At 42.4% G+C, this 25,373-nt stretch overlaps 2 protein-coding genes across 2 annotated transcripts; both read left to right on the top strand.

The window, feature by feature from the left end:
• The first annotated feature begins 3,527 nt into the window (after nucleotides 1–3,527).
• On the top strand, nucleotides 3,528–6,080 carry LOC143653275 (protein FAM24B-like). Its single transcript, XM_077124432.1, has 3 exons — nucleotides 3,528–3,876; nucleotides 4,730–4,856; nucleotides 5,795–6,080. Exons 1-3 carry the CDS (start codon nucleotides 3,705–3,707, stop codon nucleotides 5,970–5,972), a joined length of 477 nt encoding a protein of 158 aa, XP_076980547.1. The 5' UTR covers nucleotides 3,528–3,704; the 3' UTR covers nucleotides 5,973–6,080.
• A 3,279-nt stretch (nucleotides 6,081–9,359) lies between these two features.
• CUZD1 (CUB and zona pellucida like domains 1) lies at nucleotides 9,360–21,216 on the top strand. The gene is made up of 9 exons (XM_077126310.1): nucleotides 9,360–9,504; nucleotides 11,431–11,581; nucleotides 13,378–13,592; nucleotides 15,498–15,648; nucleotides 15,977–16,194; nucleotides 16,659–16,831; nucleotides 17,898–18,289; nucleotides 19,015–19,283; nucleotides 20,498–21,216. The coding sequence occupies exons 1-9, from the start codon at nucleotides 9,423–9,425 to the stop codon at nucleotides 20,668–20,670; spliced, it is 1,824 nt and encodes a 607-aa protein (XP_076982425.1). The 5' UTR covers nucleotides 9,360–9,422; the 3' UTR covers nucleotides 20,671–21,216.
• The last annotated feature ends 4,157 nt before the right edge of the window (nucleotides 21,217–25,373 follow it).

Here is a 25,373-nt window from a genome sequence, read left to right as displayed (position 1 = left end):
AGATCTGTCACACTCTGCATCTGATGGGATGCCTATTGTGACACATGGCCAGGTGATCACTCCCACAGCCTGGGGTATGGTTTTTTCATGGCAGAGGGCCAGGCCCACCTTCAGGATGGGCCCCATGGATGCTGTCATTTGCAGAGCTATGTGGGGAGATTTTCCCAGCCAGTAGCTGGGACAGGCTGGAGCAGAGGGATGGTCAGTTCCCTCCAATCCATACTTCTCCATCCAAGCCATTATTTTTAACACCATTTAACAGTGCTTGAAAAGGTGTTTCATAAGTATTAGCTACAGTATTAAGCCTAAATTTTACTGCTGATTTCTCAAGAACTCCCTTGGCTTAGGTGCTGTGACCTAAAACTTGCTTCTGGATTACTACAAGATCCTTTACCTCTCGCTGTACAAGTCTTCTTCACCAACCCTTCCTCAGTTTTTGAACTGGATTGGGTGAAGGCCCAAGAGATCATGAAAAATATGGAATGTATATCATACAACTTTGGCAAATCCTCTTTAGTGCTTCCTTTGAAACCTCTGTTCTATCCTCCCTCTCCTACCCTGATATTCTGTCCCTATGATCCCCAGGAGGCAAGCAGAGAGGCATCACTAAGCCTCCCCGCTGGAGCCATCACTCTGCCTTGACCTTGAGGGGAGGCTGCATGACCCACCCTGCCTTACTGGGTGGCTCCATAGACACTGCAGCTTTGGGCCCTGGATGTTGTCTGGGACTCTTGCCTCATCCCAGGCTCCCAGCCACGACTTGACCAGGAAAGTATCCAGCGTATCTCAACCCCAGAAGGAAAATTTATCTGAGTCCTGGGGCATTTCCAACTTTTGGTCCAGCTAAATTTTCCAAGCTGGAGCGGTTCATTCAGCTTTTCTCTTTCTGAAGGCATTTGTCCACTCTCTTCCAGCTGCTCTGCCTCAGACAGTTATATTGGTTTGAAGGGAGCTCTGTTCATCTGGGAGAGTGAGCAGAAAGAGCCAGTGGAACATCTCTGGGTTAAACTGTCCTTCTCTAGTTAATTATGGGGTTGAATTCAATGACCTTAAAAGGTTACTTGATATTGGCCTCCTGCCATGCCCAAACTTTTGAAGAAGGTCTCCTCCTCTGATCACTTTAACTGAAATTTTTTGACTCAGCCTTCAATGTCTTAAACTGCTGTGGTAGTTAGATTCAGGTGTCAACTTGGCCAGGTGCAGGTACCTAGTTTTATTGCTGTGGACATGAGCCAATGGCATGTGAACCTCATCTGTTGCTGATTACATCTGCAGTCGGCTAGGAGGCATGCCTGCTGCAATGCATGATGTTTGATTTAATTGGCTGGTGCTTAAATGAGAGACTCAATGTAGCACAGCCCAAGCAGCTCAGCATACCTCCTCTCAGCACTCGCAGCTCAGCCCAGGCCTTTGGAAATGCAGAAAGGAATCACCTGGGGAAAGTTGTTGGAACCCAGAGGCCTGGAGAGAAGGCCAGCAGAGATCACCCTGTGCCTTCCTACGTAAGAAAGAACGTCAGTTGAAGGTTAGCTGCCTTTCCTCAGAAGAACTATATGTTAACTAAACAAATCCCCTTTTATTGAAAGCCGATCCATCTCTGGTGTGTTGAATTCCAGCAGCTAGCAAACTAGAACAACTACTAATAGGAACCCCAGCTTAAAGCCAAAGCCCAGATTTCCTTAATGACAGCAAGGGACAGTAGAATGCACCCCTCTCCAATTTTGTCCATTTTCCCTCTTCTATACAAGCTCCTCCTGCTAAGGTAAGCCTCTGGAACCTCTTTCTAATCACAGACTCCCAATCTTTAATCTCATCTTTCCCTGCATCACCTTAACCAAACTCTAGGTTTGTGACTGGTTGAGGAGCAACTGAGCTTTTCTTTTTGGGAAACATAATGTAGTAAGTCTGGAAGTGAAAATTTCCTCTCTCATTAGAGTTGCTGCTTGTTACAGTTGTTGTTTAGTGTGTGTTTGCATGTATGTGTGTGTATACTGAGTTCTCTGAACTAATTCTGTAAAGTCTGTATTGGTTGTATGTAGCCACCGAAGTCTCATTTCCACTTGATTAGCTTAGTGGTCATCTAATAGTTGGACAAACATTTGCTTAAATGTCTGGAACTGATAAGTCTCCCTGTCCTTGTTGAGGGTCTATGTAACGATGTCGGGGCTTGCCTTAGACACTTAGCCAGGAAGCTGACAACTCTGCCTTAGCATTCATTTCTTGATATTTTAGAGCCTCAAGGTCAGTCAGCAGTGGAGCTGAGGGCCTTCTCATGTTTTTTCTTGAACATGTCCATAGCCCTAGGTACACACATGTGCAAGGTCTGCTAAATTCTCAGGAAAATGTTGGAGCTTTACAAAGCCCCTATGAACATCTCACCCCCCAGCTTTTCCTTTAAATTTTCCGGTTAGTCTATCATTTGCTCCAACTTTTATTCACTGTTTCAGGCAGCCAGGAAATTAAAATAATGAAAATAGCCCACAACTGTTATTGCCACTGATGCCTGGGAGAAGGCTTTTGACACAGGTGGAGCTCCCTGACAAGTCAAATACAGCATGCACGTGGGGTTTTCCAGGGAACCACCACACAGGGAAAATGATGACAATCTGGGGGGATTTGGTCTTTGACTACGTTCTGCTCCCTCTGGTGGTTTCCCTGGGAATTTTATTTTCTTATTTTCTTCTTTATTATTTACAACTATGTTATTTTTCCAAGTTACCATAGGTGACATAAGCGAGTGGGATGGGACTAGGGCAAGTTAACATGCCACAAAGCTTACTGTTCTGAGATTCAGTTGTTATCTTGAACAAATGCTTCTGGGTTGCTGCAAGCCTTTAGTTAATTTACAGAGTTCTGAAGACATTCATTCTGACAACTCTTTTTTTTGCCAGTGTTTTCATTGCTTTTATGGAGGAGAGGCCCTTTCTTTGGAGTTCCTTACTTTGCCACTTCTGCTGGCATCTTCTTGTTCTTGACCACATCCAGGGTTTGGCCAGAGCAGCAAGGAGTGGTTCTTCACAGCTAGAATAATTCCCTTGCTTAATGGAACTGATTTTGTTGGGTAAGAATACCTTGGAAATAAAAAAAAATAAAAAACCTGACTAGAACAGGTATCCTGTTCATTAGGCTTTTTGTTATCCTTTGAACTTCATGATAAATTGTGATAATCTTCCGATGTCAATGAGCCTGTACCTGAATGCTGTTAAATGCCTACATAGTATTTCATTGTGTGACTGAAACATAAATTCTAACCAATCTTCTATAACTGAACTTTTAGGTATAAGAATGTTTTTAGATATTTTTCTCCCCCCAGTTTAATGTCTTATTTTTTTTGTTTTTGAAAATTCAAACTTGCTTTCATCGTCAAACCCTCAGAGATTCTCCTTGAGAAACAAAACTTGAATAGATGAGACAGAATTAAGTGATATAAAATATCATTTGGACATTTGTATTTCCATCAGTGCTAAAATATTCCTGAACATGGAATAGAATTCAGAATTCCCAGCAGCAGAGCCAATGTTCTGAGAGCTGATGTCACACAGCCTGTGTCCTAGCTGGTTTCTGGACAGGGGCTGTTCATTCTGCCAGACATGGCAGAGGACTATGCTTCTACCAGTGACCTCGTCAAACTTGGCTCTTAATTATTCCTAACTGGGATAATTAGAACCTTCTTTCTCAAATTAAGGGTTTGAGAAATTCCTGTTATGATGTCCATTTCCCTAAAGGTTATTTTCATTGTAATTTTGTTTTACTCTCAGCCATCTTCCAGTGATGATGATGATGAATCTCTTGACTCTGAGGAGGAGGCAGTTGACTCTGAAGAAGAGTTACACACACCTGGACATGAGCTGGTCAGCGCTGTACACGCACAGTGTGGTGAGTGTGCTCTGATTCTTCTCCCCCGACTCACCTTTCCCTAGTCTCTGAGTGTTAGAGGAAACAAATCGCATGTTCCAGACAAATGAGACTTCCTGGGAGGCTTTAGGATTTGGGAAGGAAAATGGCAGGGGAGGTGTGCTGTCTAGAATAAAGACGGGATGAGGGACAAGGCCCTCTGGAGAAGCTGGCTCCTGGTCTGGGCAGGTCACTCCCTGACTCTGAGCCTGGGGGGGAAAGGCTCTGCCTGGCAGCTCTCTAGAATCTCCTTAAACCCTGAGATGATAAACCCTGTTATCAGTGGGAGAATTGAACACTTTTTTCTTAAAATACATACCAGTTCCAAAAATGGAGTTGCGTATTTTTGGCCTCATAGGGCACAACATGTTGAAAACAGTCATTCCCTTAGCTATTTCCAGGTGGGATTTTTAAACCTGATGTTCAGTGAGGGGTCAGCACTGACTCTCACAGTATTTCAGGAGGCCCAGGGGTTAGAGGAAAGCCATCTGCTCATGTGCAGGCCTGTGTTCTTCTTTATAGCTGCAAACCACTCCATGTGAAGATTTGTCAATTTGGGTGAAGATTTGCCAGTTCCTCCCATTTTCTCTCTTCTGGCTTTCATTTTCCTGGATATAGTATTTCAGTCCTTGTTCATGCACACATAAGCCCTTTGCCCCATCCCTGGGCTAGCTTAGGGCCCCGCCTCCTTGGAAAGACTCCCTGGTGGTTTGTGTGCATAAGGGTCTGCAGTTTGGGGTTGTTCTTCCCCCACTGGAGGAACCACACAGAGGTAGCTAATGGGCTTGGTGGTGGGGAGGCTGCGTTCACAGCTTGCCTGCACTTTTCTGCCTAGACAAATGCAACGCTCTTGACAACAAGATGATTATTTTGATTGCCATTTTGGGCACTGTCCTGGCTGCCATGCTCGTGCTGCTCCCTCTTGTCATCTCCCTTCACGTCAAACTCTCCAACGCAATGAAGTGAGTTACTGTGGGTACTAGTGAATAGTGCCTCCCAAATGGGACAACTGGGCACTCTGCTGGGACAGGGCCATGCCTTGCCCTGTAGTCAAACCCTAGGTAAGGTCAAGAACAGCAGGTGGGTTTGAAAAGGCGAAGACCAGGTTAGTTTAGAATCTTGGCTTTTTTCCCTTCTGTCCAGGGTTGTGAGCTCATGAATAGAATGCTCTCAGCCTCGCAGCAGCATGAGTTGGGCTGCTTTGCCATCACTTTGATTCCTTGAATTTATGACCCAGAGTTCAGCACATTGGCTGGGCCCTCCCTCTGTCCTGGAGACAAGACTCTACAGAGGATCCTACATGAATAAGTCTCTGCCTTGTATTCACTCAGATGACAGGCTGTATCGATGGCCTCTAGCCTGAATTAGGGGGCTCTCGAGGTGTTCTCTCATTCATTGCTGGTGCCCTGGGAACAGTGAGGTGAACCTGTCAGCCTGGGGGAAAGCTAAGCTCGGTGAGGATACAGGAGGACACCTGGCAAGAGGATATAAGACAAGAGCTAAAATTTGAGGACGGGAAACTTCAAAGATGGATAGTTGGAAGCATTCCATACTCACGTTCTAGGGAAGTAAAACTTGTGAGTAGAGGGTAAATCTGCGAGCCTAAGGCTCGGCCTACTGCAGCCCCTTCCCGAAATGCCCTGTACCTTGACAGCCTGCAGCGACCAGCTGGGTGACCCATGCTTCCAATTCCTCCTTATTTGCTGTAGCCTGATTTTACAGTTATAGCAGTATTAGGAGAGGAAGGGGTTACAGAAGGATTTAGGACAGGGGCTGAGAGAGCCTCTGTGTCACATATTTGATGGGCTCCAGCCCTGAACTTCTAAGATAACTTGCAACTTGTTAAACAGATTTAGAAGATAAACTCTAATCTGATGCTTTGTGTTTGTCTTTTCTTAAGAGCTGGAAAGGGACCTCCTGCTCCGTTGTCAGCAAATAGCAATCTAGACCGCTCCCCCCAGGCCAGAATCAACACCTGTGTGACTTCCGACCCCCTCAAGTTATGCGAAGAGTGTAGGATATACAGAAATTTTGACTCTCTCCCACCTTGCTTCTGTTACAAAAATGAGGGACTCTGAATTAGGAATGATGGGCACAAAAATCTTCAGGAACAATAGTTCTTCACTGTTAGTACAATGTCTTTATTATTCTATATTGCTTACATTAAATGTACCATATAAATATTATTTTTATATACTTATTTATTTATTTATTTTTCTACATGGGCAGGCACCAGGAATCGAACCCGGGTCCTCGGGCATGGCAGGCAAGCATTCTTACCTGCTGAGCCACCGTGGCCCGCCCTATTTTTATATACTTTTGAATAAATGTGCAATATGAAAATAATCCATTTTTCCTATGGTATATATATTTTTTGTTAGTATATATATCCTTTACTTAAAATTGTATATTATCCATCTGGAACTTGAGGTACAAAACTTCAATATTATATTGCTATAGGAGCAGAATTAGAGTAAAAAACAAAAAGAGGGCATGTAAATAGTTAAACAAGCGGGGACATCGTTGGTTAAGACGCCTGGGGTGACAAAACAAGTGTTTGAAAACTCAGAGGAGGCTTTCTAGCAGCTTAGGCAAAAAGGAAAACATGATGTCTTTGAATGAAGCAAAGCTTTTACCTAGTGAAAAATCTGCTTAGAATATATGACGTTGAATCCTCTCCTTGAAATTCTGAGAAAATGGTATCTTTAGTTCGGATGATACAGAAGACTCAGAAACACTCTCAACCCTCAGTCCATGCTGAGGGCCCACTGTCCATCCAGGCCCTTATTTCTTCCAGACTCTCAGGTGCTCTTGGCTCAGAGAGTGTGGGTTTTAATTAGGGAACTCTACTCTTTGGGGACAACTCTCTTTTCAGGGCAATTGCCAGGGCCAATGCAAGGTTATCAGCTGTGAAAGAATCTGAGGGTAAAAATGAGAATCCCAGAAGCAAAGCAGAGAAAATCCCAGAGAAAAAGCAGAGATGGGCCTGGGCCAAGAAAGGGAGACATATCCAGGCTGGCATGGTCCCGGTTCTGGGCTGCTCTCTGCCACCAGAGATGCGATTTTACAGGTATCAGGGTGTTTACAACCGCCCGAGTCACTGTTAGTCACAGGCACTTGGCAAAATAAGGGAGCCTGGTGAAAGTCCTTTGGAGCATGTGTGGTGGTTTGGAGCTCTGTACCCCAGAAAAACATGTTCTTAATCTTAATCCACTTCTATGTGCGGGACCCAGTTAAGGTATGGCCCAGCTCAGTCATGATGGATCTTAGTCCTGTACCTCGAGTCCTTTATAAACAGAATGAAATTCAGACACAGAGAGGAAGCCACAGGAAACAAGAAGCTGAAAGTCAATGGAACCTAGAGGAGAAGGGAGAGTCCAGGAGAGGCCAACGTGTGCATTGCTGTGTGATAGAGGAGCTCAGGACCAGGGATTGCTGGCACATCCCTAGAATGCCAGTTTTCAGAAAGAAAGCATCGCCTTGCTGAGGCCTTGGTTTGGAATTTTGCAGGTACAGGGTGTTTACAGCCACCTGAGCCAGGCTTTAGTCACAGGATGGGCACTTGGCAAAATAAGGGAGCCTGGTGTAGGTCCCTGTGAGTGTGAATGAGGGTGGAGTGGCATGACATTTGCTGATGCCATGAGCTCTGAGCCCTGAGCCCAGCACCCTGTAATTCTGCAGTAAATTGCTGTGACAGAACCACATTTCTCTCCTGATAACCCAGGGTTCTTTCCACACTGCCAGACCTCCCAGATATGTGACCAGTAAGCTGTTAGGTTCAATGGTGATGGTCCATTAGATCACTGTCTAGAAGAGAGGTGAGGGGGTTGGTTGGTAAGGAAGCCTGGGAGGCAAGCAGGGTATCTGTGGTACAGGCTGAGGATGAGCGGCCCTTCCTCATCAGATGGTGCCCGGCCCATACACCTGACTCCCACTAGGCCAGGACTCCCAGCCTTGAGGACTCTGAGCTAGACAGGAGCTGAGTGGAGCTGACCAAGTGACTTGGTAATTTTTCAGGCTCTTTGTGAGGACAGCTTCCCGGGCCCCAGGTGCTGACCTTGCCACGGAGGCATTGGGCATGGGGCCATACACCTGCTGCAGGAGGAATTGATTCCCCTGGGCCACTAGCTAGGACCATGCCCTCCCCCAGTGGCCTACAGCCCAGTGAGGTGGCAGGACAGTCAGAACAATGTGGAAGGGCTGAAGGAACACAGGGAGGGTTTCCACAGAGAAGATCCAGTTTACACTCACCTTTGTTCTCCACAGCACTGTTGGGAGAGGTCTTAAAAATTAGTTGCCATTCTCCTGTTTGGAGGAATCTCCAAACCCTTTTTCTGACCATTCCCTGCCTTAACTTTTCCATCCTCATCTCCCAGCTTTCTGCCCTTCGCTGACAGCCAACCATACTGGCTTGCCTTCCCTTATTTACAGGTATGCCCAGCTGGTTCCTGCCCCAGGGCCTTTGCACTTGCCTTTTCTCTTCCAAAAATGTACCTCCTCCAACCTTAGATAACAGAGGAGTGCCTCCTTTTATCTGTCTTTGCCCAAATTCCTTCTCAAGATGCATTCCCTGGCTACCCTAACATTGTACTCTCACCTCCACAGTCATCACTTTCTAACCCATCAACCAATTAGATCACATCATCTCTCACTACTTAGATTGTTCATTTATTGTTGTTTGTCTTCCCCACTTAGAATACAAATTCCCTAAGGGCAGGGCTGTGTCTCTCAGAAACCTCATATATTCCGTGGCTATGGAGCCATTAACTAGTGAATATTTATGGAATGAATGGCGGAGAGGGTAGCCCAGCACATACACACACGTGCCCTTCCTCACCTCGCCTTGTACACCAGGGTTCCCTTCTCTCACCTGTACAACAGAGTGCCTGAGGGACTTCGGTTCACCTGCTTCAGACTGTCTGGCTCTCCCAGGGTTGAAACTCCTGGTGGTGACCCTGAATCTGTGGGTTTTTTTGTTTTTTGTTTTTTACTTCTTTTTCCTGTGCTAATTCTTCTGTCCCCATCAGGGTCAGCACCCTGGCACAGCATCTGAGTGACCCAGCTGGCCCAGAGTTTGTTTATATGCCACCAACCCCTTTCACTCAGCAGATCCTTTGAAACCCCACAAAATTTCATTGCTGGAGAAGAGCAGTGAAGGCTGGACAAGTCAGCGATGCCATTCCATTAGACCTGAACACACCAGGGGCAAAGGTATAGCTCCAAGTTGGTTCCATGAGCTTACTCCATGAATATGAAGAGTGCTAATTCTGGTAGTGCCAGTAAACCTTCCAGAAGGAGTGTGTGAATGTGTGTGTGTGTGTGTGTGTGTGTGTCACTCACTCACTGGGGATTGCTGATAATAAACCAGCCACACAGCTGCTACCTTCTCACATAAATCTTCTCCTTGCGTTACTCTGGTTGGCACATTCCCCTGAGGCCACTGGGTAGCTTATGAAACCAGATAATTATGATACACAGAGAGATATAAAAGCCTGCTGGTCCTCAAGAATTCCCAACGACCTACAAAAATGGAGGTACTAAGAAGGCTCATCCTACTGGCCCTTTTAATATCATCATGTTTGGCAGAGCTGAATTCAACTGAATCTGAAGGTGAGAAAATTGAACCAGGTTTTACAATCGAAAGCAGGGAAGACGTTCTTTCCAGGAGCCCCTTCCAGAAATTTAAAAGTTTTACTATCCACTGCCATCACCAGTATAGATAAAAATTTGCTCTTATATGCTTTTGGTGGGATATTGAATTAGTATGCATTCTATTTAGGACCATATGACAATATATATATAAAAACATAAAAAGCACATGGGTATTTATTTTACCGGGTATTTTCACATCTAAGAATTTATCTTTAGGAAATAATCATAAAAACATGTGAAGATATGTACTTGTAGTTATGCATATTTACATATGAACAATATAATTCCATTATTATGTAAATTATGATAAATCCATACAAAGGAATACTATGTGGCATTTAAAAAAAATGAGACTGATGTCTGTCATCTACATTAAGAGATAAAACTCTGAGATGTATACAGTGTGATTATGTTTATATATACATTCACACACTTAAAAAACCTGGAAGAAGAAAGAAGAGAAAGGAATAGGGTCTGGGAGTGTTTACAGCAAGTTAATTGCACAATGATTTTCCTGGGTGGATGAGATAACTGGGTTTTACTTCTTCTTTGTCTTTGCTTCTGATTTTTCACTAGTAAACAATAATAATGGTTTTTGTTGGAGAAAAATAAAAAAATTATTGTAAGACTATCACTCATCAGCCACAGATGAGGAAAAAATTAAAACTTACCTCCTTGTTAAGCGGAGTAATTAATCTTTAGTCAGGTTCCATTATGAAGCATTTTTTTCATTTCCATTCAACTAAAGCTTCTTTTCAAATTTCAGTTCTCTTGAGACATAATTCACATGCATCCAATTTACCAATTTAGTATATTCACAAAGTCTACAACCATCACAATTAATTTTAGAAATTTTCATCACCCTAAAAAGAAATCCTGTATCCATTAGGAGCCATTCCCATTTATCTCTAATGCCCCAGCCCTAGATAATCATTAATCTACTTTTTGTCTCTGTAGATTTGCCTGTTCTATATAAATTTAATGTAAATGGAATCATATGTGATTTTGGGGACCGACTTCTTTCACTTAGCATAATGTTTTTAAGTTCATCCATGTTATGGCAGTACTTCGTTTCCTCTTATGGCTGAATGATATTCCATTTTATAAATATACAACATTTTACTTAACCATTCATTAGTTGATGAACATTTGGGTTGCTTCCATTTTTTAACTGTTTTGAATAATGCCGCATAAAAGTTTGTGCAGAAGGATTTTGTGAACATGTGTTTTGTTTTCCTTGTCTATCTGACTTAGAAATGGAATTGGCTGGATCATAAGGTAACTCTATGTTTAGTCTTTTGAGGAACGGCCAGACTGTTTTTCAAAGCAGTTACATCATTTTACATTCCCACCAGCAGCAGTTTATGAGGGTCCCTATTTCTTTACATCCTCACCAACATTTAGTATTTCTCTCTTAAGTAGAGCCATCCTAGCATGTGAAAGGTGGTATTTCTTTGTGGTTTTGATTTGCATTTCACCACTGGCTGATGATGGTGAGCATCTTTCCACGTGCTTATTGACCATTTGTATATCTTCATTGGAGAAATGTCTGTTTTCATCCTCTGCCCAATTTTAGTTTTTTTTTTATTGAGCTATAAGAGTTCTTTATATATTCTAAAAATAAAGCTCCTTTTAAAAATCATTTATCCTCAGGGCCCAATATATGCTTTACTCTTTTATGAACTCTATATAAGAAATCACAAAAACTTTCTTCCCAACGACTCCAAGAAGTAGAAATCAATTGCTGGTGCTTTCCACTGTGGGGAGCTAATGCCGTTCATCATGGCAGCATGCTTACATGGCTATCACATGTGGGAGGGAGACTCCCAGGCACTAGGGGTTGGGGTGCTGGCTCTCCTCAGTGCCACCTACATTCTCTACCAGGAAAATCAAGCTGCAGGGCCAGCCTGGGAGGTGCCAACTTGGGCGAGGCCCACAAAGCCATGATCCTGCAACTCAATTCCAATGAGAACTGCACCTGGACAATAGAAAGACCAGAAAACAAAAGCATCAGAATTATCTTTTCCCACTTCCAGTAAGTAAAGGCTCTGGTCCCCTAAGGAGGGTGGAGGAAGTCTCTGGGGCGTCTCTGTGGATGGAATCCAGCTGCTCCTACAGGTAACAACTGCAATCGGGAGGACGATGCTAACAGTTGGTGTCTCCTGTGTGGTCTGCACTGGTTCAAAGAGGTCCTGAGAGGGGAAAGAGGTCCAGGGAGGTTGAGAACTTGCCTGATGTCACACAGCTGGGAAATGCAGTAAGGAGGATCAGTACCCAGCCAGTCTAGTTCCAGATTCTGGGCCTTCAGACGCGAAACTAATGGTTCCAAGCTTTATTGGGCATTAGAATCAGTGGGGAAACTTCCAGAAACCCAGATTCCCAGGCTGTACCCCCTACACTCAGACCACAATTGTCTGGGGTGGGACCCAGGCATCATGATTTTTTAGTGCCCAAGTGGTCCTGGTGTGAGCCAAGCTGAGAACTTGGCACAGCACCACAAGGACTCTCTTAGGGCTTCATGGGAACCGCCCCAGGTAATCCTCTCAACAACCCTCTGGGGGAGACACAGTCTGACCTCCAATGAATAGATCTGGAAGCCCAGAGAAGGCACTTCAGGTGCCCAAGGCCCCACCCTGATAAAAGTGGGAGAGAGACCAAATTCAAGCAACTGGTTCTATAAGCATGCAGAGTGTGCACCTGGGGCCTTGTTAAAGCACAATTCCTGGGCTCCACCCCCAGAGTCCTGATTCTGGAGGTGTGGGCTGGGGAATCTGCATTGGTAACAAGTTCTCAGGTGATGCCGCTGCTGCAGGTCCAGTCGCCACAGTGTAGAACCATGGTCCTGCAGCATTCGAGGTAGACTTGGCTTCCCTTCGGGCCTCACAGAAACATGAAGGGACTTTCAAATTTCCTGAGAGCTGTTAAGAAATGTACACACTATTCTGCCATGTAAAGAGGGAAAGAGAACAGAAGCATGGGAAGTTCAGGGGAAGGGAAAGTGACCACTTAACATTTACTGGATACCTCCTGTGAGCCAGGTCTGTGCAAGGTGCTTCACGTTCAGAACATTACAAACCTTACACAAGAGATAGAGTAGGCTGAGTAGGCTGTGTTACCCCCATTTTACAGAACACAAAACTGAGGTCAAGAAGGATAAATCACATCTACAGTTATGCAGCAGGTGAAAGTGACTAAGGAGGAAGGAGGATTCAGGTTTGTCTGCTCTTTGTAATTTACTTCTAAGGCATCTTACAAATGCATTCTTCAGATAACTAGAGAGACTCTGTCAAAATGAACAGAAAACTAAAATTCTGGGCTGCCCTGTACATTGCACAGATGGGGCTGTCTTTAAGGACAAAGCAGAGATGTGAAGAATGGGAGGGGCAGCTGGGGTGATGTAATTTTGGCTTTATTTTAAGAGCTGTGGCCATAGAGTTACCTCCATTTTCAACAACCTTGGACCTCAAATGTCAAAGGGGGTCACTTCTCACTTGGAAGAAGGTCTTACACCAAAGGGCCCCATGGAGGTGGGGGACAGGAGAGATGGAAACAGGGACAAGGAACAAGGTCCTGGGTTCTATGCCCTTCTCCCCAGTTTACTTGTCACACAATGCTAGCAAAGCAGTTAGTTTCCTGAGCCAGTTTCTGGCTGATGTGTGATTTGACCTTGAGAGTAGTGGTGATGGTGATGGTTGATCTTGGAGAGTTTGCAGTGAGGACAGATGTCACCACTTTGTAAATTGTGATGCCAGTGTGAACAGTTGAATTTACCTGGAGAAACCCCCTTTGCTAGCAGCTCTTTCCCAGCCACTGGTGTCTTCTTTCTCACAGGCTCGATCCAGATGGAAGCTGCGAAAATGAATATATTAAAGTCTTTGATGGATCCTCTACTGGTGGGCCTCTGCTAGGCAGAGTCTGCAGTAAAAATGACTACGTTCCTGTATTTGAATCGTCATTCAATACACTGACGTTCCAAATAGTCACTGACTCTGCAAAAATTCAGAGGACTGCCTTTATCTTTTACTACTTCTTCTCTCCTGGAATCTGTAAGTTCTCACTTATACATCCTTTGGGCCCATCTCTTGTAAGCACAGGTTGCCCATTCACCTGCCCAGCTTATGAAATCTTGATTCTGAGGCTCTTCCTTCAGAGATTTCTCTATCTATTAGAGCAGTGGTTCTCTAACTTGAGGGTGCCTAAGTATCACCTGCAGAGCTTGTTAAATTCCAGATTCTTGGGACCCACCAAGGAGATTCTGATATAGGTGCTCTGAGATGGAGTCCATGAATTTGCCTTTTGAACAAGCTCCCAGATATGGTAGATGGGTCTGCTGAGATGGCCCCATACTGAGGTGGATTGTGTTGGAGTCCAAAGCCGAGACTCTCCAATGTCAACCTGTTTATTGAAACCCTGAATTCTTTGAAATGTTCATTCAGGGACTACTCCTCCCTCTCATCTGAGTCATTAGCTCTGGGTCTGGACTCTAGAACCTTCACATGTAAGAGTTTCCCAGGTATTTCTGACAGATAAGATCGTCTGGGGAGCAAATGCTGAGAATTGCTTCCTTTCCATCTGCAATGAGACTGTCAGGCAGCCAGGGGCTTCACTTACATGCTTCTTAGCACTTTCAGCACCTAAATTCTATTGCCAGCAAAGCACAATGCCAAGAACTCCTTCAGGTGAATTCATGAGCAAAGCTTCACTCTGGTTTTCTTGCCAAGACATAGATCTGCTTATGTCATTTTCCTGCTTAAACCTCGGATTTGGCTCTCCACTGTTTCCTTAGCCAGCAAATATGCGGAGTGGATCAGTCAAGGTTTGCCCCAGCTGGCCCAGGCTAGCTTTTCAAGTCTCATCTCTAGCCCCTACTTGCGTCCTGTGATTTAGCCAATGTAAGCCATGTTACATCACTCTGAAAAAAGCCTTCAAGGCTGTTTTTCCACATTTCATTTATCCAGGTGCTTCTTGGCTTCCAGCAGAGGAGGGGAGGGACCAAGGGAAGCTTCAGGAAGGTTTTGTCAGAGCTGAGCTTTGAACAATGGCTTGGATAGGGAGGGAGGAAGTTAGTGAGGGAAGAATCACTCCTGCTGGATCCAACAGCCCCGAGGAGACACAGTGTAAGAGAGAACAGGCTGGAGCCGCAGGTCAACAATGATAGCTGTTGATGAGACTGGAAAGTAAATGTGCAGCTGAATGAGGACAAGCCTCAAACGCCAGTTCTGAGAGTATTTCTAAGAACTGGAGTGGCTCGGTGCAGATGGCGGAGGGTCTCTACTGAAGGGACCGATCCATTTGGCAACAGCATGAAGTTTCACTCTCTGCTCTGCACCTAATGGGCATAAAATCAGTGATAAAGAAGGATCAAAATCTCAATATGTCACCCAGGCGAAAGAGGGAGATGGAGTAACCTTTAAAGGGGAGATGGGTTTATCTGGACATATGGCACAGAAATTAAAAGCCGTCTTTACCTTCTTCTTTTCTTTTCTTTTTTTTTTTTTTAATATTTTTATTGTAAAACCATAACAAGCAAACATACAAACCTTCTTGGCATACCAGCATTCTATACATGGTGTACAATCAGTGGCTCACAATATCATTGCATAGTTTATATTCATCAACATGATCTTTTTTTTTAACACTTGCATCACTCCAGGAAAAGAAATAAAAAAGAAAAAGGAAAAAAACTCATACATATCATACCTCTTACCCCTCTCTCTCATTGACCACTAGAATCTACTTCATTTACTTTAACCTTTGTCCCCCCATATTTGTTTATCTGTATCCATATGTTTTACTCACCTGCCCATACCCTAGATAAAAAGAGCATCAGACACAAGGTTTTCACATTCCTAGTCACACTGTAAAAGCTACAGCACTATAGAGTCATCTTCAAGAAACCTAAGCCGTCTCTATCTTCATCCTCCTTTTGGTCATGCTCACATCCCTTTCAGATATTCCAGATTGTGGCGGTTTCCTGGATGCTTCTCAAGGTGTCTTCACCAGCCCCAACTACCCAAAGGCACATCCTGAGTTGGCCTATTGCGTGTGGCATATACAAGTGGAGAAAGGTTACAAGATAAAATTAGACTTCAAGGAGGTTTTGTAAGTATAGGGTCCACCTCTCCTGTTTGAGCAAAGGTAGCCATCCCAACTGGCAATTGGGGTGCCAAGGGAAGAAAAGCAGTCAATGCACACCCTACAGAGGGGCCCTTTTCAAAGGAAACACTACTGCATTGAACCAAGCTGACAATTTCTCTGATGATTCTGAACATGCCAGGGTCTGGCAAAGCCCCAGGCTTATCATCATAAATTTGAGCTATGATTGTAAGGAAAATTCCTGAGTTGCTCAAACTTTGGGATTGTTGGGATTATAGAAAACACAGTTCAAGTGGTTTGAAAAGCTTTTTCACTCATGGACCTCATTCTCTAGCCTAGAGATAGACGACCACTGCAGATTTGATTTTGTTGCTGTTTATGATGGCCCCACCACGGACTCTGGCTTGCTTGGACAGGTCTGTGGCCGCGTGAAGCCCACCTTTGAATCTTCCTCAGACTCTTTGACTGTCGTGTTATCTACAGATTATGCCAACTCCTACCGGGGATTTTCTGCATCCTACACTTCAATTTATGCAGAAAACATCAACACTAGTAAGTTATAGTTTATGCCCCTTAGATATATTTGAGCTCTCTGAAGAGTGCACACCTAGAAACTGTGCCTTAATTCTTAGCCTACCCAAGGCTACACTTGTTTACAAGCCTGTCATGTATACCTTGGAACATGTTTGTAATCTGAAGCTTGAGGATCAGTTCTGGGCCTTGTTTAATAAAAGAGGGAATTAATGATTTTGTAACCTGCAAAAAATGATAACTATTTCCCTTAATGCCTTCTGCAAAGACACAATTAAAAATATCACATTTGCGGATTTTAGCCACCAACAAGGCCACAGTGAACAAGATCACCTTGTAAAAGTGGATCAACTTCTCTGCTAGGTCAGGCTTCTGATTACAGTTTAGAGCAAAATAGGTTTTGTGCTTTTATATATTCTCCTGCATGCAGAGCTTTTCAAGACTAGAGTTTCTAGCTGATGTAAACATTTGATTTTTTTTGACAGCATCTTTAATTTGCTCTTCTGACAAGATGAGAGTTATCATAAGTAAATCTTACCTGGAATCACTGAAATATAATGAGAATAACCTACAAGTAAATGATCCAACTTGCAGACCAAAAGTATCAAATGTTGTGGAATTTTCTATTCCTCTTAATGGATGTGGTACAGTCAAAAAGGTAAACTGAAACACTGTGGATTTTGTCAAATGCCAATTACATGTTGCATGTAGTCAGAGTAATGCTTGTTAGCTGCTTTAACAAACAGCCCCAATCTCAGTGGCATAACACGTGATAAGTATATGCAGACACACATGTACACACACTCATTCACACATAAATGCCAAATCACTGCATTCATTTTAAGGATAACTGGAGAGTGGTTATCTTGCTCAGAAATGAAAGAATCCTGAAAAGTCACTAGAGAAAGCTTGAACATCTATATACTGTGGGTTTAATAGCTTACCATAACACTTGTGCAGAAAAAGTTTAGGTCTTATATTTGGTGGAAATATAACTGCATTGTTATTAATCGTCTCCTTACCCCTGTACAAACAAAGGTAAAGGCATTATCCTTATTCTAAATGTGTAGAACAATCCTCCAAGTTTGTGATGTGCTCTATATCATCTGTTCCTGAAGTTTCTAGACTTCTTATTCAGTATCTCAAGCATTTCCAAACTGTGGGTCCCTTGAGGATGCATATCCTAAACATTCCACTCAGGACTTAAAAAAACAATGGATTGAAAAGAATGGAGGCTACTCCAGAGGAATCAATAAGGACAGAAGTAAATCATCATCATGTTTTTTTGCCAAAAATGAACACCCAGGCTTTATGACATTGTGAATCACAAGGAGGGGGGCATAGTACAGCCTATTGCGTCAGCCACACTAATGTGGTGCTATTTACGGGAGGAGGTAAGGAAATATAGGGTTTAAATTCTTTATAGGGTTGTAAATTTGCATTAAAAATCAACTTTAATCTAACAAAAAAAAATCTGTCCAATTCCATCTTCAAGTCTTTCTAATCCAGGCAGAACTTCTCATCTCATGTTCAATTCTTTCTTCCCCAGAATTGTTCTTAAAGAAACAAGTTTCAAGTTTATAGTATTCTGGCATGGAAGCTGTCATTGTGTGATTTAAGAAAATGATTTCTTTACCTGCAAATGTTATTCCCCTCTATGCTGTAAAATATTAATGTACTTAAATAAATAAAATAATAAAATAAAATTTTCTCTTGTCCTACAGGCAGAAGGTCATTCGATTACCTACACGAATGTGATCACTCTTGCTGCGTCCTCGACTTCCGAGGTGATCACCCGTCAGAAGCATCTCCAGATAATCGTGAAGTGCGAAATGGAACATAATTCCACCGTGGAGATGATGTACATTGCAAAAGATGACATAATACAAAATCAGAGTGCATTGGGCAAATATAATACAAGCATGGCTCTTTTTGAGTCCAATTTGTTTGAAAAGCCTTTACTTGAGGCACCATATTACGTGGATTTGAACCAAACTCTATTTGTTCAAGTCAGTCTACACACTTCAGATCCAAATTTGGTGGTATTCCTTCACACCTGCGCAGCTTCTCCCACCTCGGACTTTGCACCTCCAACCTATGACCTAATCAGGAGTGGGTACGTCTACTGTATGGTCTTCCTGTCTGTTGGACAGATAATTATTTTCATGAAGTAGCATTCACGCACATATCCATTTATTTTATTCAATTTGTTTTAATCATTTTATAAAATACAATTCCTTTGTACTAGTTATAAATAATCTAAGATAAAACCTTTCCTAAGCGACAGCTCATGTCCACTAGAATTTTTAAGTTTATTCATGCACTATTTGCTGCTGGAAACAAACATTTTTTGTCAAGAAGACTCTATTTGTGTTTTGGGTTTTTTCATACTTAGGTTATTTTCAACAGAAACCCAGAAGATTAATTCATTAATTCATCGTTTGAACACGCACAACATGTCATCAGTAAAACATATGTGGCATTCTTTAAAAAAAAAGTATGAAGTTCTTCTTTGAAAACAGGTTTCCTTTTTTTTCTAAAACTGATAGATTTTAACCATCAACCATACTGACACATTATTAACAAGTGTGTAAAGAAAGATGCTTGAATCTAATTCATAGGTATCGATTTTGTAATTAATCCATAAGAACTTGGAATTACAGAGCTCAAAGGGAACATTGCTGTTTTTCAGAGATCAAATTGATGGTCTTAGCTCTGCATTCTGAACTAAAACACATTGTTTTTAGAAGAGTGGTTCAGAGAAAACTTTGTATCAGCTCCTTTCAGTGTTGAAAAGATGAACTGTGCATTCTCTAAACATGTTCATAAATTCGGTTTCAGATGTATTCAAGATGAGACTTGTAAGTTGTATCCCTTATCTGGGCACTATGGAAGATTCCAATTTAATGCCTTTAAATTCTTGAGAAGCCTGGGATCCGTTTATCTCCAGTGTAAGGTTTTGATATGTGATAGTAGCGACCACCAGTCCCGCTGCAATCAAGGCTGTGTCTCTAGAAGAAAACGAGACATTTCTTCATACAAATGGAAGACTGATTCGGTCATAGGACCCATTCGTGTGAAAAGGGATCGGAGTGCAAATGGAGATTCAGGTAAGAAAAAAACCTGTTTCATGATTTAAGGACACATCACAGCTCTTAAAATGCTGCTCAAATATAGTTGTTCCCAGGCACATCTACTTTAGGTTTAGGGGTTTGCAATAGAGGTTTAGTTGTCAGTTTTAAGTACGTAAGATCAACTTTTTCCCATCAGTTGATAGTATGCAAATCATGTACAATTAGGGCATCTTTTTCACTCATAATTCATTATCCTTATGGCTTTTGATGGTATGTCTTCCTTTCTAAAGACAACAGTTTCCTTTAACTTCCTAATATCCGATTCTAGATACCATACACAGATAAAAGATCAAAAGCAGTGTACTCTCAATGACTAAGTAATAAAAGAAAGTGGCATTCCACACAATCACCTATTTGAAAAGTTATTTTTTAAACAGATAAAATATTATATTAACACCAGACAAACCTGCTTGGTTCAAAAGGACAGGAACTTGAGTTCTGCCATGTTGCATGGGACAGAGGTGAGGGCGAACCCTCAAGGGATGACAACGTCAGCTAGTTTATGAGTCGTTTCCCATGTGACCCAACTATCTGGTACTGAATGTATTGAGTGTGATATGTTTTTTTTAGGATAAAGCACAATTGCATAAGAACTGTTTATATGAATTTATCTTTGGCAAAAAATAATCCTATGAAAAACCTGTCTTTATTTATTATTATTGCATGGACTATGAAGGAATATGATTTGGGTTTGTAGGAAATTATTTCTATGCAACAAAACAATAATTAAATTCAGTAACTTTATAAACGCATTCACTAAAAGGCTTGCATGACACCTCTTTAGATATTAGTTTTAAGTTATTTGAAAACTGTGAATGAAAGTCACGTAATAGAAAAGTATCCCTTTCCCCATTTCAAGGGAAAACACTATTTTCCTGTTGATAAATGTATTTTGACAACTATGGGGAATGTCCACCATTAATACATGACCTTGCATTTCTATTTGTTTGAATTTCACAAGTTTTTCAGCTTACATCAGGGAGCCTAAGTAAGTCAACTGTCTGAAGCAAATAAATGTGAGGACATTTTGTCTTAGAAATTAAGCATATACATGAGCTAATTCAAATATTTGATAGTGGTTCTCAATGCTGTGAATGAATTCATGCATAAAATTCATAGTATTTGCAAGCAATGATATGGCTAAGAAATGCTTTCTTTAAAAATGATTTTGATCTTGTTTTCAATGACAGGATTTCAGCATCAAGTACATCCAGAAGAAATTCAAAATCAGCCTCTCAGCAGTCTGCATCTATTTTCTTTCATGGTCCTTGCTTTGAATGTGATGGTGGTGGCTACAATCATAGTGCGGCGTTTTGTAAATCAAAGAACAGAGTACACGTACCAGAAGCTGCAGGACTATTAACCAAAAAGGTTCAGCCACAAGTGAGACACAAGTTCTCCTGAATACCAAACAAAATGGCACCTCCCAGCTACTATGTTTTGAAGGCATTAGGAAGGACTTGATAAAAACCATATACAGACTGTCTCATCACCAAGAACGCGGTGTGTTTCATAGAGTTCAACCCCTTTGCAGAAAGATTGACAGGAGTAAACCATATAAGGGAGCTCTTATTCTAATGAAGTCACCAAATGGCAAATGAATTAAAAACAACCCCCTTGATAAACATAAAACATTTTAAGCAGATATTGAGAAAAGGAAAAGGTTATTTTTAATAAAGAAACAAAGTCTTCAGAATTAGATGCATTTAGTTTTTCAGATGCAAATATGCTATCTTTTGAACATGTATAATAGTTATAATTTCTGAAAGTTAGGTCTGTTAGTGAGAAGTGCAATCTCTCTATTCCTGTATCACAATGCTTAAATGCCGACTCTCAGTATTTCACACCTTTAAACTGTCAGAAAAGGGCCTTGGAAACAAGAACCTGACTATAAATGGAAAGACTTGCATATGGTTTCTGGGTTAATGAGATGAAACACCATTTTTCCTCAGTTTACTCCATCAAACTCCCAAAGCCAAAAGTCGTTGTCCCTACAAGGAGTAGCCAGTTCTGACTTACACTTACCTACCTGCTGTGGCTGAACAAAAATTATGAAAGACCCTAAGATGAACTAAATTTACACATGCCAAACCTCAGATCGCCTTCTTTATCTTAGGTGAACAATTCACCTCGACTTCCTGTTTTAACAACATGCACAGTTTCAGGTTATAATGTACAGACACAGCAGACAAGTACATTTCTGAATGTTCCAAAGGCATTTTCATTTCCTTAATTCTACAAGCATGCACTGAGTATGCAGAATGCTGGAGAGAATACACAGTGGATATGATAAAATCTCTACCCTCACAGAACAAGTAAGTTCTTCGGGGCCTGATTGATTTCCAGCTCCAAGTCAAAACAAATCTTTCCTATCCTCTTTTGAATATTATCAAGTAGACCTTTCAAGTATCTCCCCAAGTGGCCATCTGGCGAGTTTCCTCTTTGTTCATCCATTTGCAGTAGTTCACAAACTGAACTACTGCAAAGTTCTTTTCTAAACTGTCTCATATGAAAAGACCTAAGAATTTAAATAGAATGAGAAAATCAAATTAAGTATTGAAAAAAATAACACAAGTGTCTCGTCACTGGCCCTTCACCCCCCTCACCCCACCCCAAGAACAGCCTGAGCATCCACAGCTGGCCTGCATGACAGGTAATCAGAGGCCCACTGGCCACAAAAGTGTAATACTAAGAGAATTGTCAAATATTTTGACTCACTAGAGAGTGTACAACCGCATTACCCGGAATCAAAAAAAAACCCTTTTGTAATATCAAGAAACATTAAAATAGACCACTGCATTAACAGTATGCAATCTACTATTAGAGACTTTTTCCTTTAGGAAAAAACTACAGCGAAGCTATGAAAGGTTATGGATCTGGTGTCAGGGCCTCGGTTACAGTTCTGTCACTTACCTGGTGTTACTGGGGTGAAATCTCCTTCTGCCTTCGTCACCACAATTTAAAACAGGAATAGGAAGAGCTGCCTGCCCCCCCAGGGGCATTGTGAGAATGGGATGAGAGAATGCATCAGCCCTCAGGGGCTTTGCGTGTTCCATTTGCCACCAATGGCGCATCCGCCTTGCCAGCTGCCAAACCCCATTTCATAATCTGCATCCTGGTTCTTCACCAGGCACTATCAGAGGTTGGAGTCCTGGGAAACAGACATTGAGGCAAGTGTTCAGGCCTTAGGTACCTCTCCTAATCTGCCATCAGGAGGGGTCTTGAACTTGGGCCAGACAGCAGGCTTGAGTGGAGGGACGTTTCAGGAGAGAAATTTCCAGAAAGCATGAAGCCGAGAGCCCCAGCCCCCAACCTCCCAGCACCGTGCAGGAGGGGCAGCTCCATCCTGAAGAGGGTTCCCGTGAGGATTCACTACACTCACCTCTTAAAAGAGCAAGACTTTCTGATTGTCTCACAAAGCAAAATCCAGCCCAGGTGGTATTTGGGAGCAGGCCTAACAAAGTGCTTTAGAGAGGCTAAAATGAAGGGCTGGGTAATGGAAGACCTGGCACCTGCAAGCAAAAGAAGGAGGGTTGCCTCATTATTGTTTGGTGTGGTGGAACCCAGGCTCCTTACCTGGTGACATGGGGACGTGATGGAAACCCCAGCCCCCCACTCTGCCTTCTCTGACACCACCCTGGTGAGGGGAGAGGAAGAGATTAGGGACGCCTGGGAGGGTGGAAGTCGGGGCCCTCTACTGGACCATTGCTGACACTCTTGGAGATGGGGCCTCAGTTTTTCCCATGGTGCTTGGCTGGATTAGGAAGATTATTGTCTAAAGGTGTTCTCTTTTGCTAGATTGCCCTTTCTTGGTCTTTTGTATTAAAAAAAAAAGTAGGCTTTTGGGAGCCCTGTTTTGTCTGTGGCCATTGGTGTTTCTAGGTTGCCAGCTTCTCCCTGTTAATTGCATAGATGTGATGGAGCCATGGGGCAAGCGTGTGACAGCACCGACAGGGCATAGGTGTGGAGGCCCACCACTGTGGCTGACACAGAACCACAGAGGAGGGTGTGACAGAGCCACGGGGCATAGGTGTGACAGGGCCATGGCTTTTGAGTTTCAGCAACCCTAAGAATCAACCTGGTGCTTTGGAAAAGGGCAGTTTCCTAGAGCTTATTCTTTGAACTACACCAAGGGAAAAACTAATCTGGAAGTTCACTTGGTCCTTAATTAATTTACTCTTAAAAATTATCTTTTCATTTTCAACACTTTTTATGGTAGGGATTTGTTCAAACCCATAAAATGCTAGACTTTGGAAGCTGTTATCTTCCTATTTTCTCAACACGCTATGGATTGGTGTAGCTAATTCTAGCAGCCCACCATTACTGGGAAAAATTCCTTAATTCATTTGGAGTACTTGCATGAAATAGATGCCAGATGCTAAAAATCATTGTTTCCTGCAATTGATGATGAAACTACACAGGAACAAAATTAGCTTTTTTTTTTTTCTTGGCATGGGCAGGCACCAGGAATCGAATCCGGGTCTCTGGCATGGTAGGTGAGAACTCTGCCTGCTGAGCCACCATGGCCCACCCAACAAATAATTAACTTTTGATTTAAAGATGCTGTCATCACCAAAGTGACCAGCAACCACGTATCATCAACTTCTACTACCTATAAGCAGGGAACCTTGTCAGAATAACCATCAGTATTGTGTTTTCACCAAGACAGTTGTCAGTGAAGGGCATGGCTGTGACGTAACCAAAATACTCCCCTTTAGGAGTAACACCCCTCCTTGTCTCCTTGTCAGAATTTCATCTCTCAGCACCTCTGAGCTGGCTCTCAGGCTCCACCAAACACTGACCTCCTTCCTTGGAAATTAACACCAGAGTCTCATTTTGTACAGGCCATTTATTGACAAAGATCAAAACAATTCTTGGAGATGGGAACACATATATTAAAGAGTGCTGCTGAAAGTCCCCATCGGGGAATGGTGAAAAAGGGGGAAAATTCAATCTTGAATTTTTGATATTCTCACAAGCAGTATGGACAACCAAAGCTATAGGCTGAGCACCCACTCTTGGGGTTTGTTCATATGAAACTTAACCCCACAAAGGATAGGTCAAGTCTACTTAAAATTTAGGCCTAAGAGTCACCCCCAAGAGAGCCTCTTTTGTTGCTCAGATGTGGCTTCTGTCTCCAGCCAATACAACAAGCAAACTCACTGCCCTCCCCCTGTCTATGTGGGACATGACTCCCAGGGGTGTGGACCTTCCTGGCAATGTGGGACAGAAATCCTAGAATGAACTGAGACTCAGCATCAAGGGATTGAGAAAATCCTAGAACGAGCTGAGACTCAGCTCATTTTCTCCATTAAGGGATGGAGAAAACCTTCTCGACCAAAAGGGGGAAGAGTGAAATGAGACTAAGTGTCAATGGCTGAGAGATTCCAAACAGAGTCGAGAGCTTATCCTGGAGGTTTTTCTTACGCATTAAGTAGATATCACCTTGTTATTCAAGATATAATGGAGAGGCTGGAGGGAGCTGCCTGAAAATGTAGAGCTGTGTTTCAGTAGCCACGTTTCTTGAAGATGACTGTATAATAACACAGCTTTCACAATGTGACTGTGTGATTGTGAAAACCTTGTCTGATGCTCCTTTTATCCACCTTGTCAACAGACGAGTAGAACATATGGAATAAAAATAAATAATGGGGGAACAAATGTTAAAATAAATTTAGTTTGAAATGCTAGTGATCAATGAAAGGGAGGGGTAAGGGGTATGGTATGTATATATTTTTCTTTTTCTGTTTTCATTTTATTTCTTTTTCTGTTGGCTTTTTATTTCTCTTTCTGAATTGATGCAAATGTTCTAAGAAATGATCATGATGATGTATATGCAACTAGATGATGATATTGTGAATTACTGATTATATAGGTAGAACGGAATGATCAAAATAGGAATGTTTGCGTTTAATTGGTGTTTTTTTGTATTTAAAAAAATAAATAAAAATAAAAGTAAAAAAAAAAGTGCTGCTGAATATTTCTTGACAAGCTAGGAAAAAAGCTCAGTTCAAATCTGTTTCTTTCAAGACAACTTAGAAGGTGGTGAGTCTGGCATAGGCTTAG

Source organism: Tamandua tetradactyla, chromosome 13 (assembly GCF_023851605.1).
Source record: "Tamandua tetradactyla isolate mTamTet1 chromosome 13, mTamTet1.pri, whole genome shotgun sequence".
In the NCBI taxonomy this organism is placed as follows: Eukaryota; Metazoa; Chordata; class Mammalia; order Pilosa; family Myrmecophagidae; genus Tamandua; species Tamandua tetradactyla.
This window is presented reverse-complemented; position numbering and strand designations above follow the sequence as displayed.